We start from the raw sequence: 16,472 nt of genomic DNA, 5'->3' as shown, positions 1-16,472 counted from the left end.
TAACCTGGATATGCATGTTGATAGCTACAGAGAGCTGTGAGAGAAGGTTATGTGGCTTAGGGATAGTGGGGGATGAGAAGGAAGAGCAGCGTGTGTCATAGTATCTGGAATTTCTAGCATCAGATGGATGTCCTTTCAAGAAATGCCTCAGTGGCAGAATGATTGAATAAAATGGAACTTCTGAGATGAAAACCAGGCCCAGAAGAGTTAGAAACACCATTTCTGGGGAGGATCACAGAGCTGACTGATAAGCAGAAACAAATATATGTTGCTGGGAAAGGTTGAGCGTGGGCCTGAGGATTGCGGGCTCACTGACTTGCAGGTGTCCTCCTGCCCTGGACGAAGGCCTCTATCCTCTGGGATAGCATAGAAGAATTACTGTTGAAAACCAAATTAGAGTAGCAAATCGCCGTTGGTGTTTACTTCTGAGTAGATACTCATGTTTATCCCAGGCTTCCCTTTGCTATATTCAGGACTGTGTTTGAGGAATATAGTCAGACATTTAATTCTTGCTAGCAGAACAGCTACCTGGTTTTTTCAAGCCTATGGTACAGAATTGGAAAGGGGCAGGCTGACACTCTCATATCAGTTCAGTGGTGTTTCCTGTGGGAGGCTACTGAGGACTCAGCCTGTCTCAGCTGGCAGCTGGAGAGACCCCAGCCAGGGTGCCTCTCGCCCTCATCAGCAGGAGCCACTTCTCCTGCTGGCATCATGCCCATCAAGTGCTTCCCCACCTTACTCTCTCCCTCACAAAGGAATGAGTGATGGATAATTAATATGTAGAAGTACGTATAAAATGTATGAAATTATATGAAGGATATGAGTGATGGATAATTAATATGTAGAAGTACGTATAAAATGTATGAAATTATATGAAGGATATGTAGCCAGCAGGGCTACTCTTAGCCCCTGGAACGTGACCATCCCTCAAACAGCAGCAGGGGACCCTTAGATTACAAAGTCATAGGTGTTAAAGTGACATATCAGAGCTCTGGCTCTGGGCCCTCAAGATGGGGGTGTGGGAGTGACTTTAAAAAGGCAGCACAGCCTGTGATTTTCAGTGGCTGAGACAAATAATGGTGAAGAGTTATTGAACATCCATTATGCAGAAGGCATTTCTGTTCATTTCCTCTGACTGCTGTAACAAACCACTACAAATAACATGGCTAGAAACAACAGACACTTATACTTTCACAGTCCTGGAGGGCAGAGTCTGAAATCAAGCTGCTGGTGAGGCTGCACAGCCTCTGGAAGAGACTCTTCCTCCATCCTCCATCCTCTGGTAGCTCCAGGGTTCCTTGGCTTCTGGCCATATCACTCCAATCTCTGCCTCTGGGGTCACATGGCCTCATTTTCTTCTGTCTCAAAACTCTGCCTCTCTTATAAAAGACACATGTGACTACCTACCCAGATAATCCAGGACATCCGTAGATTAACTTAATCACATCTCTCTTTTTTTGTCATATAAATTAATATAGATCCTGGAGACTAAGACATGGACATATCTTTGGGGAGCCACCATTCAGTTCACTATAGAATTCCATTAGTTTATCTGGAAACGTGGAAAAATAAGAGAAGGCACCTGCTCTCTAAGAGTCTAATGCAATTGGGTAAATATAAATGTGTCTGTTTATTCAATACACACATATTGTTCCTATGCCATGTATTGTGCATGAGACAGGCTGTGTGGCTGCACTGAACTTACATAGTGGAATGAGATGACAGCTCCTGTGCTGGAGAAGCTGAGTCTGAGAGGAAAGACATTGTACACAAGAGTAACCTGAGAGAATTTCAGTCTCTCATGGTCCAGTGTTTGTAAGAAGATATTCAGAGAAGCACAATCCAAAGACCAAAATTAACTTTTAAAAACATTTTAGTCATTTCTTGTTCTCAAAAGTAAAGGAAACCCAATATATAACCCCATAGTACAATTCCATTTCCTGGTTTTCCCTTCTAATTCGCTCACATTCCCCCATTCTGCATGACACATTCATTTCTCCCTCTCTCCCTCCTCTCTCTCTATCCTCTCTTCCCTCCCCCTTCTCTCCTTATCCTTTCCTCTCTTTCCTTCCTCACTCTTCTCTCTCCCCTCCCCTGCCTCAGTGTTTTGTTATATAGATGTACTTTGCCTCCCTTGACAAGTCAACCTTCCTCTCATCTCTCCCGCTTGTCCTCTAAGTCTACGTCCTAAAGCCCAGGACCTTTTCTGGTTAGGACAGTCTCTGTGAAAGAAGAGACACATGGGGAAGCCTTTTTATTCGGAATGTAAGAAGAGAGGCCAATGGTACTGACATCACACAATTGCAATCCAGTTTAATAAGTATTACAGCGAGATTTTAAAAATACATTATTTTGTGCTGGCCTCATTCAATTTTTGCAACAACCCAGTGGGCAAAAACTGTAGTTATTTCCATTTTATACGTAAGGAAGTGGGCTTATAGTCATTAAGAAACTTGCCCCAAATAAGTAGCAGACCTGGGATTTGAGCTGAGGGCAGGGCGATTTCACCCCTGGGATCCTGAAGGTTGGAATAGTATTAGGAGAATCTTTAAGAGGAAGACACCTTTGAATCAGGTATCTTTGAAAGCTAAGAAGGAGTTTAGATAAGTTCTAAAGAGAATTCTAAGCACAAATGACAGGGTGGGGCTTTCAAGGTGCTTTAAGGACCTTTTGGCCAAGCTGGGATTCAGGATGGGTATGGCAGGGGGCAGGGTACCAGCAAGAAAGGTGGTTGGAAACAGAGGCTGCATGGAAAAATTGTATATCGCTGGACTTTGTTCTGGGAGAATGTGTGTCACTGAGGGTTACAAGCAGAGGAGAAACACAATCACATTTGTGTTGTGAAAAGAGCACTGAAACATCAGGGATCACATAAATCAGGGTAGGGAAGGGCGAGGGAAAGACTTGAGGCAGGGAGACTAACGTGGCAGAATGGCTTCTGCATGCAAATTCAGCCCATAATTAGCAGTCCCACTAGCATGGTCTGTTCACATAAAACACTCTTTGACAAGAGGCACAGAGGAAGAGAAGTCCATAGATAAAGGCACCATAGATCTACCAACCACTGCCAGCAATCTGCCCCCTGGCAGGTGGGCACAGTGGCAGTGGCTCTTACTGCACTGCAGCACAGCTCTCTGTTCTCCACCTTTGCCATCTTGAAACAAACTGAAGGGGAAGGGCTAGGTTCTCATTATTACTTTCTTCTAACACTGACACATCAGAAAGCAGAAACTTGCCTCTTGTTGGCTCATTGCTCTCTAAGATCCAGACAGAGCACAGAGAATTTAACCACCATGGCCTCAATAGTTCTGTTTTTCCTGGGAGTCAAGTTTAATCCTAAGAACTAGCTGGCCAGGTTGTGTTGACTTGTATAAAGTTATTGAGGATCTATTTTGAGACAAAGCACACTCACTCTCTAAATCCTGAATATTAGTCTGGCTTTGGCTTCTATTTTTCCCTAAGTGAAAACCCATCTGCAGAAGCAGATTTCCATATATAAACTGAAACCTGCTTTACCTCTCATCCCAATTTCTAAGTTTAGGTAATCACAAACAGAATTTCAAGAAACATTTCCAACATTCAGTTAGAGACTATTGCAATAACCCAGGTAAGAAATGATGACAACTTAAGGCAGTGGCAGTACAGCTAGAGAAGATGGAACAAATAAAGGAACATCTAAACGGTAACCATATAACCACACTTATGTTAACCAAGCACTTTCTATGTGCCGGGCATTGAATAAAATGTGCATTATCTCATTCAATCTTTGCAACAACCCAATGAGGTAGGAACTGTTACCCTTTCTATTTTACACATGAAGAAACAGACTCAGAGTCATTAAGAAATTTGCCCAAAGTAAGTGGCAGAGCTGGGATTTAAGCCCAGGCAGTCTGACTTCAAAGCTTGTATTTTTAGTTTCTATGCCTTACAGTCTCAAATCAGGATGATTTGGTGGTTTAGTGAATGCGGGGTAGGGGGAAGGGGAAGGAAATAAATGAGAGGAATGTTCCAAATTAGGGAAATAGGTAGCTAGATGAAAGATGGAGCCCCTCACCAAGGTGAGGACACAGGAAAGGGAACAGCTTTGGGAGGAAGGATGGTGATTTGGTTGTGAACACGTTGATAGGGGACATTCAAGGAAGAGGTCTGGTAGGTGGTTGGGTGTTTAAATATAGAGCTTCAGAGAACGTGATCCAGGGTAAAGAAGTAGACTTGGAGGAATCTGTATCTAGGCAGCAGAGGAGTGCGTGAGCAGCAGGGAGGGGGAGCACTGAGATCTAGAGAAGAAAATGAGCAGAGAAGATGCCCGAATACCTCAAGGACCTGCAACATTTAAGGTATCAGTGAAAGAAGCATTCAGTGGAAGAAAGGAATCGTGCAAGGGATGGTTAGGAGAACGTGGAGAGAATGGCTTACAGGAACCAAGAAGGAGGAATTTTGAGAGAGGGATGGTAATAGGGCCCAATGCAACAGAGAAATCAGGTAAAGGAAGTGTCAAAAAGTTACTGTTGCATTTGGCAATTAGGTCAATGGAAAACCAGCCGGTGGGAGTGTAACATGTTGCAGACATGTTAGAATAGGAGTCCCTAACTCCTGGACTATGGACCCCGTGGTCTGTTAGGAACCATGCTGCATAGCAGGAGGTGAGCAGCAGGCAAGCAGGTGAAGCTTCATCTGTATTTACAGCTGCTCCCCATCATTTGCATTACTGCCTGAGCTCTGCCTCCTGTCAGATCAGTGGCAACGTTAGATTCTCATAGATGTGTGAACCCTATTGTGAACTGCGCATGCAAGGGATCTAGGTTATACACTCCTTATGAGAATCTAATGCCTGATGATCTGTCACTGTCTCCTTCCACCCCCAGATGGGACCATCTAGTTGCAGGAAAACAAGCTCAGGGATCCCACTTATTCTACATTATGGTGAGTTGTATAATTATGTCATCATGTATTGCGATGTAATAATAGAAATAAAGTGCACCATAAATGTAATGTGCTTGGATCATCCCAAAACCATCCTCTCCACTGCCAGATTTATGGAAAAACTGTCTTTCATGAAACCGGTCCTTGGTGCCAAAAAGGTTGAAGACTGCTGTGTTAGAAGACAGTATAGACATTTCTCACAGAGCTGAACACTGTGCTGCCATATTACCCAGCAATTGTACTCCTTGGTATTTATGCAAATGAGATGGAACATATGTCCACACAAACTCGCACATGAATGTTTACAGCAATTTTGTTTGTAATTGCTGAAACTTGGAAGCAACCAAAATGTCCTTCAACAGATGAATGGAAAAGTACATTGTGGTACAATGGAATATTATGGTATACAATGGAATATTATTCAGTACCAGAAGGACATAAGCCATGAAAAGGCACAGAGGAAGCTTAAATGCATATTACTAGGGGAAATAAGCCTGTCTGAAAAAGCTACACACTGTATGATTCCAGCCATATGGAATTACAGAAAAAGCAAAACTGTGGAAAGAGTGAAAAGATCAGTGATTGCCAGGAGCTTTGGGGCAAGAGAGGGATGAATGGGCAGAGCACAGGGGAGTTTTAGGGCAGTGAAACTACTCTGTGTGGTACTTTAATGGTAGATGCATGATATTATGCATTTGTCAAAACCCATGGAACTGTACAACACAGAGTGAACCCTAATACAAACTATAGACTCTAGTTAATAATACTGTATCAATATTGATTCATCAATTGTAACAGATGTATCACAGTAATATAAGAATGTTACTGAAAGGGAAAACTGTAGGGGTGGAGGTGGGAAAAAGGCTACTTGGGAACTCTGAACTTTCTGCCCAATTTTTCTGTAAACTTAAAATCGTTCTAAAAAATAGTCTCTTTGGCCAAGCACAGTGGCTTACGCCTGTAATCTCAGCACTTTGGGAGGCCGAGGCGGGCAGATCACAAGGTTCAATACTAGCTTGGCCAACATAGTGTAACCCTGTCTCTACTAAAAATACAAAAATTAGCCAGGTGTGGTGGCATGTGCCTGTAGTCTCAGCTACTTGGGAGGCTGAGGCAGGAGAATCGCTTGAACCCGGGAGGCAGAGCTTGCAGCAAGCCATGCCATTGCACTCCAGTAGCCTGGGTGACAAAGTAAGACTCTGTCTTAAAAAAAAAAAAAAGTCTATCAATGAAGATTTAAAAAAAGGAAAGAGGAAAGGACAGAATAGAAATAAATGAAGAAGGAAAAAGGGCGGAAGAAAGAGAAAGCCATGCATATACAATCTTGAGAGTGTAGCATAAAACCATAATTATAATTAATTCTGTATGCTTGTGTTACAAGTAAGCAAAAATATGACTAGCCACTCTTCTGCTTATCGACTCCTAGGGCTCCCCATCACAACTACAAGATACAGTTCAAGTTCTTTGGCATGATGTGAACATTTTTTGCTGCCTGACTGCCACCTCATTTTCCAGCACCATCGCTGGTCATTGCTGTGTGTTACAAGCTCCAGCTGCAGTTGTCTCTTTGCCTTTCTTTCCTACTCATGACACACATTTTCAGACCATTCTGCATTTTTGCTCTTGCTGTTTCCTCTGCCTGTGTCTTTCCCCCTTCTAACCTCACCAAGTCCTACCTCCTCTAACACACTACCTTCTCTGTGAAAACCTTCCTGACCTCCCTTCACCCCAGCACAGCAAACAAGAATGATCCCTCTCCCAGTTTCCACAGTTCCTTGTGTCCATCTCTTCAGTAAATGCATGGTACACCACAAAATAAATAACAAAAAAGGTTTCAGTGGAAAAACTGTGGACAGAAAAGCCAGATCAGAGCAGATTTAAGGAGTGGGTGGAAATTGAGATATGAGTACCTATAATTGCTTTTATTGTGATGCTGTGTTGATTATTTTGATTTGTCTTTAGCATTTGGGTCTTTACCTAACAGGGGTTGAAGGTGTTGAGAAGAAAATTCCTAGAGAGGCTGTGGTGCTGTCCAGTGCTTTGGTACTGACAGACCTGTCTCACTGAATAAGGGCTACGTCTGGAGTGGTAAATCTTCCGGCCCCAGAAACTGTAGTCCTCTGTTTTGAGGAGGAAGGGGGAGAGGACAATGACCACATCCCTTCTCTGTTATCTCTTGGATGGCCTGGAGCCATAGCCTCCCTCATCTATTTGGAAAGGAAAAAGAAATTTGCCCAAAGTAAGTGTTAGAGCTGGGGCAACCAGCTAAGTACCTCATATATTTCTTATGGGACCACAGGCTCCTGAAGACCAACTGATGACTAAAAATAAATTGGTTATTGTTTTTTCTGTCATTTGTTGAAAGGACATTAAAGGACAACTGTGTTCCTGGCTCCATGGTAGGCTCTGGGGATACAAGATGACCAAAACGGGGTTCCTGCCACAAGGAGTTCATATAACCAGGGAGACCAACCTTGAGCCAGTAACAGCAGTTATGCTGTGTCTTAGTCTGCTTGAGCTACCATAAGAAAATACCACACACTGGGTGGCTTAAACAATAGAAATTTATTTTCTCCCAGTTCTGGTGGATAGAAATCCCAGATCAAAGTCCAGCAGGGTTCAGTTTCTGGTGAGGGCTGTTTACTTAGCTTGCAGATGGCCGTTTTGTCCTCACATAGCTGTTCTTCTGAGTGTGCACACTCAGCAAGCATGAATGCACTAATTCTATCAGATCAGGGACCCACCTTTATGACCAAATTCACCTTAGTTATCTCCTATTTCCAAATATAGTCATACTGGGGGGTTAGGGCTTCAACATATGAATAGGCGCCCGGAGGGGAGGACGCAATTCAGTTTGTAGCAGAGCTTATGTGGTCTAGCAGTGCTGGTCAGTCGTAAGTTATTGTCCTACATAAAAAGGGGAGGTCTCTACATCTCAAGCCTTCTGCAGTCACATATTTATTCAGCGATATGTGCTTATTCCTCCTATATGACGTTTACATCTGTAATCAGCTTTTCTTGGTAGGGCATGTCACAGGCTTCCTGAATAATATTCAGATGTCACTCAGCTTTCCCTGCAACAGTCTCTATGCCTCCTGTAGAGGTGGTTATTTCAAAAATTCAGTGACTGTCACAGTTAAAAGAAGAGAGTTATTGTACTTTAAATGGCTCAAGAAATAAACATACTTGTTCCTTTGCGACAGTGGGATGTATGTAATGAGTCAAGGGCTTGCTAAAGCGGAGCATGTGCACGCTATCATTTCCCTTCTTTTGCAGATGATCCTGGTGGGCACCAAGTTCTGTGAGCAGTCAGTGCTGGCTGTCCTCATGGGTAGTACTGCTTTAAGGGCCCTACCTGTGGCATTAGATCTTCTCAGAAGGAGGAAGTGTCCTGGAAGCTGTGAGAAAAATGAACCACTCCTTGCTGTATTCTGTCCCACTCAGTTTACACTTATCTTCTGGCAACTGGACTTTTGGGCCCTGGTCATGGCTTTTTAGTGGCCGGATGATGAGTTTCTTTAAAGTAGGGATTGAGTAACATTCCTCTCTGTTGCAGCCTCATTTGTCCCCCAGTAGAGGTCACAGTAACCCAGTAGTGATTGCTCTTGGATAAACTAGTAAGAGTGTTGTGGGTATTTTTTTTTTTTGGAAGCTTGTGTTATTCTGCTGGCAATTTGTTTCACCAGTGGGATTCAGCCTCTTTGCAATGCACCCGCCAGAGCCTCCAGCTATTCTCCTGCCCTTGGTGTAAGCCAAATGATGACCAAAGCAGGATTGCAGTCCATTCCATTGCCCCTATTACCCTCGGGGAAATAGGGCAAGGCTTTAGGACGGCAGGTGGTTAGAGCGTTTGTGCGGACAGAGTAGAGTTATTTTTCCATCTCTGGACCAACAATTCTATCTTTAGAAACAAAGAGGAAAATGTGGGGATATTGACTCAAGTCAAAATGAAAACCCTCTCATTTCTATGATCTCTCCAGGTGTGAGCTGGATTTCTGTTGCCTCAACAAGTGGGCTGGAGCACACGCTTGCAGTTTAGGGCAGTCGACAGCACTCAGAACAGCTTCTGGAGGGGCTCTGCTCCCTGTTTACTCCCTTCCCCCTTCCCTGCAGAGACTGTTCAGAGGAGCATTTGTGAGACAAACGTCAGGAACAGCTGCTCAGCCAGACCCTTGTCTCCTGTGCTGCCGCAGTCATTGTGCTGGAACTCTCCGCCGAGGAGGGTGGAGTGTCTGGGCTCTGCTGCTTCCACAAAGCAAGCATTTTTTTGTTATCTTGGAGGCAGTTTGTTACAGATTTCAACCCTTTCTGCATTCCTCCCTCCCTTACAACACTCACATTCATCTTTTCTTGTATTACTGCTGAAAGAATACAAACTTCGTTTCTCTGTCATCTGAGCATCAGTCAGAAATGTTCCTCTGATCTGTGAATTGTTTCCTGACTTCAATCGGGGCAGTGTTACAGGTCCTCTGCTGGCAGGAGGGAGCAGTCCATCAAAATCTGCAGACACAAGACTTTCGGAAGCTGTGACGAGCAGACTAGCAAGCCACAAAACATTGCAAGCTGAATGGATGTCTTAATAAGCTTTTAGATGTGATTTGGCCAGCATCGGCAGAGGAGGCTAAAGGGAAAAGGCAGCGAATATTGTAACGTAAATCACTGCAGATTTGCTGGGAATGACAGCCTTAGGAAGCGAATGATCTCTCCAGGAAAGAATTGACCACAGTTATCCAGAAACTGAACACGATGTAGAACAGAGAGGACAGCCCCTCGGATGTGAGTACCATCTCTTCAACACAAGGTTTGGAGCAGTAGGAACAAAGCTAGTTGTTATAGCTGATGGCGCTCCATAGCCACTGGTTCCTGGATGCCTGTGGGCCATCTCTGGGTGGGTTGAACCTAATGCTGGGTTGGGACTTTTATTTGCAGGTCTCTTCTAGAATATTTTGTCTTTTGGGAGACAAAATGTAGTGGCTTTAGGATATTGACAAATTCTCCAAAGTATAGGAGAATTTGTTGTAAAGCCCCAAGAAAACAGCAAATGCAAGCCTCATAGACCTTTTTCTGTAGAAAGAAAACCGATTGCATCACAGACCAAGGAGCTGTGTGACCCTCTGGTATTTGTAATGAGAGACAAAAGAATTGGCAAATTAGAGAGCAACAAAAATGGGGCAGTGGGCTGGGAGAAAGGAGGGAAATCTTAAGAAGCTAAATTCCTGTACCTAGATTCAGGATGTGCATTGCATACTTATGCTCAGGTATTTATTTCCTTTTTTGCCTAAAGAATGGGCAGCATGTTTGCGTTTAAGGTTTTCCTCTAGAATGCTGTGAAAAATGAGCATTGTGACAAAAAGGGATGTAATTGATAGGCTTGGGGCAGAGTAAATTTCTCACTGCCAGCAATGGGTAGTATCTTGAATGATAGCTGATCTAGTTGGAAAGGAGGCTCAGATGTAAGGAGGGGATGAACTGCTACAGCCGAGGTAGCCAACAGGTTGGCAGTGTAGTTTAACTCATTGATTGCAGACTGGTTTCACCCCTCTGTTCCCATCGCCCTCCCAATTTATTGTCAGGGGATTCCCCCATCCCTTCTTAAACTGCCCCCCTGAAACACCACACCTCTGTCTGGTCTGATTTGTCAGGTCAGAGCGTCAGATGAAAAGCAGAGTGTCTTCTCACTCTTAAGAGATGGGGATCATTATTCTAGATGGGAGGTAAGGATTTGGGATTTAGGAACAGTGACCAGGAGACAGGGAGAAAGGTGGTGTCTCTGCTGGGCTTGCACCCACACCCATGGCTGAAGATGCAGGAAGAAGCAGAAAGGAAGTAGAAAAGAAGACCCTTGTTTGATACCTTCCCACCCACACTGTGTGTAAATGCACCTGCAGGTAAAGGCTGGAGGTCCTAGTAAGGAGGCAATTACTGGGCTTAAATTGAAAATGAGCTTGAGCTGTCCAAGGGCATAGGGATGGTATTGGCAACAGACTAGGAATTGGAAAGCTGGGGCTCTGTTCTTGATCTTGCAGGCAGTTTTCTATATGACTCTGGTAGGGGGAGTATCCAAAATCCTGTGTGAGGGACCCGTTCTGGAGGCTGCTGTGGGTGCTTTGGCCATCTGTGATGGAGCGAATGGGATGACAGTGAGGCACATTCTTAAGTAGCTATAACTGAAAAGCAAAAAATAGAAGAATGTTTCTGCTTGACCAATGTTCTCTCACCATTGTAGTATTTTTCTATCTTTAACCAAACAAAAAGGAAAATAATTGTGGGCTGTACTTCCAAAGGGCTGTTTACCAGTGGTAATTATCTCAATAGCCTGCAGCTATGGCCTAAGTGTGCTTCAGTGCCAGTATCCAGGAGGCTGAATTCATTGCACGGGACTGCAGGGTGGGAGGGGAGTGGCTATCAATTTACCATGGGCTGGCTGGACCCCTTTATCCATTGCTGAGAAGGCTGCACAGCACTGCTGGTGTGGAGCTTGTGACCTCAACTGATGGGCTGTACTGAGGTTGCAGCAAAGAAACCTCTACCCTCAGGGGCTAAGCCGTGGAGCAGAATGAGTAGAATTGTAGCCATGATAATATTTGTATGAACTGGATTGTTGTACTGTAGACATTCAAATGCCCACTGCAAGAAAGGTGCTAGAATAGAAGGGGGCTGTTGGGTCTACTGTCTAGAGATAACAAATGGGTAGATGAGGGGGAGGGTGTGGTTGTGGGAGGGAGATCATTTCGGAAGTCCTGGCTAATCCTCTGTATTTTCCTGCCATTTGGGGCCGGAGTGATTTTGCAATATTTGGGCAAGCAGAGCAGAAGCTCAGTATAATTGGTTTGAACGTACCTCAGGTTACCAAATGAAAAGAGGCAGCGCACCTATGTTTATAAAAACAAACCACTTCCAAATATTGTAATGGCCTGGGAAACACAAAGCCCAGACTGTAGGCATTCAGTGCGACCATGAGAATTTTCAAAGGCATTTCTAATTCCATTTCTTTCCGTGTTTTGAGTCTCAACTTTATTCCTTTTTTTTTTTTTTTTTTTGGCTCATTCTACTTCTGGCATATCCCTGGGTTCTCTGACCGTGACTCACCAAGCTGCTTTAGAGCAGACCCTTCTCCAGATTTGTTGTGCTTCTAATGACCCAGTGAGCAGGAGCAGTATGGGTTTGTGAGGGTTCCTCTCTATTTCCCTGCTATTCTTTCCCTGCATTTTGAGCAACAGATGGAGAATGATGAGAAAGTTTGATAATTCACAAGAGTACGGGGTAAGAATTATCTTTCCGAGGTTACATTATTTACATCTGGCCCACATTTTCACATAACAAAATACCCTCTTTAATGCTCACCACAGTCCTGGGAGATAAATGTCATTCTGTTTTACACGTGGGCATTTAACCCCAACCTCCCAGAGTGGTTGGCCAAACAACCTGCCTGAATGCCATGGTGAACAAGTTAGAATGGGATATGGAACAGGGCTTTCCAGCCATATCATGGCCAATTCCTTAATTTTTAGAGACTGAAAGGACACTTGGTTGTGCCTGGGAACAGATGTAAGGATGGCTGCTTCTTCCAGACCTTCAAAATTAGGATGTGTGGTAGGGTTTGGGTTGAAGAGTGGCATCTCTGTTGTAGCGTTTTCTTTCCATTTGTATATACTAGTATTTTTAATAAGTGTCTTAAAATACAAAGAAGCCCTCACTTCCTTGCTGTTCTAGCAGGAATGGATTAGACATTTAAGTATTCCTTCTTCAGCCCAAAGAACCCTTCACCCTTGAAATAATTACCAATGGCTTTGGTTGGGTTTAATGGTGGCCCAGGTATACTGGGGGGAGTCCCAGTCTTTAAAATTCTATTCATTTCGCCATGTGGTAGGAAGAATTCAGTTTACTAGTAGTTACTACCCTCTAGACCACTGCTCTGTGACAGGGCTTTACTGTTTTTGGTGGTTTTGGTGGCCATTTCTTTTCCTCCTGTTAGCAAGGAAGCAACATGACCAGCCCTGCATTGGCAGGGCCACTATCAGTGTTTAGCATCTGTGTTGTCTCCAAGGTGGATTGTTTCAGCCACTTGGAACCAGGAATTGGCCCGGGCCTGTGCCCAGCTCTCCATCTGTTCCAGAACTAGAGAACTACACTATTTACAGTGAGAAAAGGATGAAGGGGGACAACTGCAGTAAATGCTGGGAGAAAACCCCAAAGAGAGAACACACTCAGCAGGGTCTCTGTGGGGTGTGTTCCATAAGCCGCTGACCCACTGGGGAAGCAGCGCGTTAGCCATAGTGGACCCACAAAACCCAGCCAGGGGGCCTGTGGTGATTACATACAGTACAGTTCCCTGCCAAAGGCAGTGTGTAAACCAGGTGGTGCTTAGGGGATTATACCAGGCCTCCGCTCCCTGGGAGAGAAACAGAGCAAACCTTGCAGTTCTGGCCGTACTCTTCCGGAGGATGTCCCTAATGGGGGAAGAAGGAAGGGAGGGAGGTTGGCATATTCTGCTGCCTTCTGGAAGTTCTGTTCGGGGCTTTGCTGTTGAGTGAGCTTCCTGTGTGTCTTGCCTCCCACTGCTCCCCTCCTGCAACAAGCAAGCAGCATAATGCCTTAAAAACATAAAGAAGAGGTGTGACCTGTCCTTGTGTGTCAAGTGGCCCTGATGGCAGCTTTGTTTTGTAACCCCTAGGTCCTGAAGATGGCATGTTCATAAAGACATCTTCTGATGATTGTGAACATCTTTACCCGTGGGTGCCAGTCCTGGCCAGTGACTTCGTGTTGAGCTGAAGGAACTTGTTTACCGCCTCCCTGAAAACCTTTCTTTCCTAATTCATGAGCCAGCAAGATGCGGTCGCTGCGCTTTCAGAACGCCTTCTCATAGCTGCTTACAAAGGCCAAACAGAGAATGTGGTTCAGCTCATCAACAAGGGCGCCAAGGTAGCGGTTACCAAGGTAACAACAGAAAAATACGCTATAGCTATTCCCTGGGAACTGGCCTACCTCTTAACAATTGTCCGAAAAACTGCTGTGTTTGGTTCGCAACTTTCAAAGAACTGGCTTTTCTTCCAGTGATGAGGTTTAGGGAGAAGGAGGATTAGTAAGAATGCTTTCATTGCCATCTTTCAAGTGGAGCGACTTGTAATAGCATTTGACAGTCTTTAAAATCACTGTGGCTTTTCTCACCTATTTCTTTAACCAAATGGACAGGAGATCTTTTGGGATAAGTTGGGACACTGGACAGAGTATGCAGTAATCACGTTAGATAGGCCTGGGGAGGTGGACCAGCTTGTGCACAGCCCCTCCACTGTGCAGAGTCTCATTGTCCCCGTCTGTATCATGACGGTCTAGACCAGACGACTGCTACAACTTCTATAGACTTTGATTTCGTGTGGGTCAGTGCAGATGTGTGGTAAGCTTTGGAGGGCATTGCTTAAGATGAGAGACCATACTGGCCAAAGGCAGTTTTGTAGCAAAGCCAAGAAAAGGCAGGCTCTGTGCAGCTAGATGGAGAGTTTAAATACACTGGCAGAGTAACACTGATAGCAAGCACTTATTGAGCCCTCGTATTGCTGTAAGCACTCTACAGCCCTCTAGAAGAGATTCTCTTCTCATCTCCACTTTGGAGGAGAGGTCCCTCAGCCTCTGAGTGGTGGAAATGCAACTGGTACCCAGACTCTGGCTCCGAAGCCCACCCTCCAGACTTTCCCAGAAAGAGCTGTGGAGAGGGGCAAAGTTTATTTTCAAATAGGATCATCTGTTAACTTCTGACCTCCTGTGGCAGATTGGCCAGCTCATATTTTCACGGTTGCTTACATGCAGTCTTCACATTCCATGCCAGCCTCCAGGGAGGTCTTGAGCTACTTGTAGGTTCCCCATGGAGTTGAACAGCTGTCTGCACGTAAATGGTGGTTGGATTGTCTGAACTGAGGGTGAAAGGAGCCTCAACTCAGAGCTCTCGTGATCTATCCATAGTGCTTTTCAGGGCTTAGGCAATCACAAATGGGAGAAAGTGCAGAACTCTGTAGTTAGGGCACATACTCAAAGATTTTAACTCTGCTTTGTTTGCTAATTGTGCAAGTTGCTTAACTTCTTTCAGCTTCAGTTTCTTGTCTGTAAAAGAGGGATAATAATGTCAGCTTTTCAAGACTGTTATAATAACAATAACTTATTTAATGGACCTAGTACATAGTCTGCAAGTTTTCTTCTAGATAGACTTATTTGCTTTTTAAAAAACAGCTTGATTAAGGTTTGATTTATGTACATTAAATTGACCTATTTTAATTTTACAATTTAATAATTTCTAGTGTATTTACATCACCACTGCTATGCACTGAATTGTTTCTCCCCCATATTTGTTTGTTTCAACCCTAAGCCCTAGTGGTATTTAGAGATAGGGCTTTTGGGAGGTAATTAAGTTTAAATGGGGTCATGAGAGTGGGGCCCTTGTGATGAAATTAGTTTCTGTATAAGAAGAGCCACCAGGGTCTGCTCTCCCCCTCCCTACTATGTGAGGACACAGTGAGAAGGTGGTCATCAGCAAGCTAGGAAAAGGACCCCCACCAGAACCTGACCATGCGGATACCCTGAACTCACATTTTCCAGCTTCCAGAACTGAGAAACAAATCTCTGTTGTTCTGGCAGCCTAAGCAGACTAACACAAGCAGGTTCAAATATTAAAACATTTCTATCATCACAATAAAATTGTTTTTTTGAGACAGTCTTTTGCTCTGTTGCTCAGGCAAGAGTACAGTGGCACGATCTCAGCTTACTGCAACCTCCACCTCCCAGGTTCAGGCGATTCTTGTGCCTCAGCCTCCCCTGTAACTGGGGCTACAGGCACATAACACTGCACCTGCCTAATTTTTGTATTTCGAGTAGAGATAGGGTTTCACCATGTTGGCCAGACTGGTCTTGAACTCCTGACCTCAGGTGATCCACTTGCCTTGGCCTCCCAAAGTGCTGGGGTTACAGGTGTGAGCCACCGTGCCCAGCTCCCAGTAAAAATCATTATACCCATTAGCTGTCACTCCCTATTCCCACCAGCTCCTGGCAACCATGAATCTACTTTTTGTCTCTATAAACTTACCTTTTCTAGGCATTTTATATAAATAGAATCATGTGGTATACAGACTTTTTGTCTGACTTCTCTCATTTAGCATAAGGTTTTCAAGGTTCATCTCTGTTGTAGCAAGTATTAATACTTCATTCCTTTTCATGGCTGATTAATAATCCATTGTATACATATACCGTATTCTGTTTATCTCTTTATTAGCTGATGGACATTTGGGGTTGATTCTAGTTTGGGACCATTATGAATAATGCTTTTGTGAAAATTGATACACAAGTTTTTATGTCAGAAATATGTTTTCAGTTCTCTAGAGTATATTACTAGGAGTGGAATTGCAGGGTCATATGGCACATCTGTTTAACACGTTAAAAAACTGCCACGCTATTTTCCAGAATACCTGTACCATTTTACATTCCACGAGCAATGTATGAGGGTTTCAGTTTCTCTAATTCTCACCAGTGCTTGTCTGTCTTTTCTCCATTATTTGCCTTTTTAT

At 44.1% G+C, this 16,472-nt stretch overlaps 1 protein-coding gene across 7 annotated transcripts in view; it reads left to right on the top strand.

Annotated features, from left to right (window-relative positions):
• Nucleotides 1-16,472, top strand: part of ANKRD6 (ankyrin repeat domain 6) — a 197,635-nt gene that overhangs the window by 116,296 nt on the left and 64,867 nt on the right. For 4 of the 7 annotated variants that reach the window (XM_032275258.1, XM_032275262.1, XM_032275259.1 and 1 more), the window contains exons 1-2: nt 6,178-9,699; nt 13,598-13,860. In XM_032275258.1, the coding sequence (XP_032131149.1) occupies nt 13,741-13,860 (120 nt within the window). In that variant the 5' untranslated portion in view covers nt 6,178-9,699; nt 13,598-13,740. Of the gene's footprint in view, nt 1-6,177; nt 9,700-13,597; nt 13,861-16,472 lie in introns of those variants that run through there. The other 3 variants (XM_032275253.1, XM_032275260.1, XM_032275254.1) reach the window with 1 other exon arrangement.

The sequence above is a fragment of the Sapajus apella genome, unplaced genomic scaffold (genome assembly GCF_009761245.1).
Source record: "Sapajus apella isolate SASKATOON/1434 unplaced genomic scaffold, GSC_monkey_1.0 scaffold6, whole genome shotgun sequence".
Lineage (NCBI taxonomy): Eukaryota > Metazoa > Chordata > Mammalia > Primates > Cebidae > Sapajus > Sapajus apella.
The sequence above is the reverse complement of the archived record's forward strand: the minus strand, read 5'-3'. Positions and strand labels throughout refer to the sequence as shown.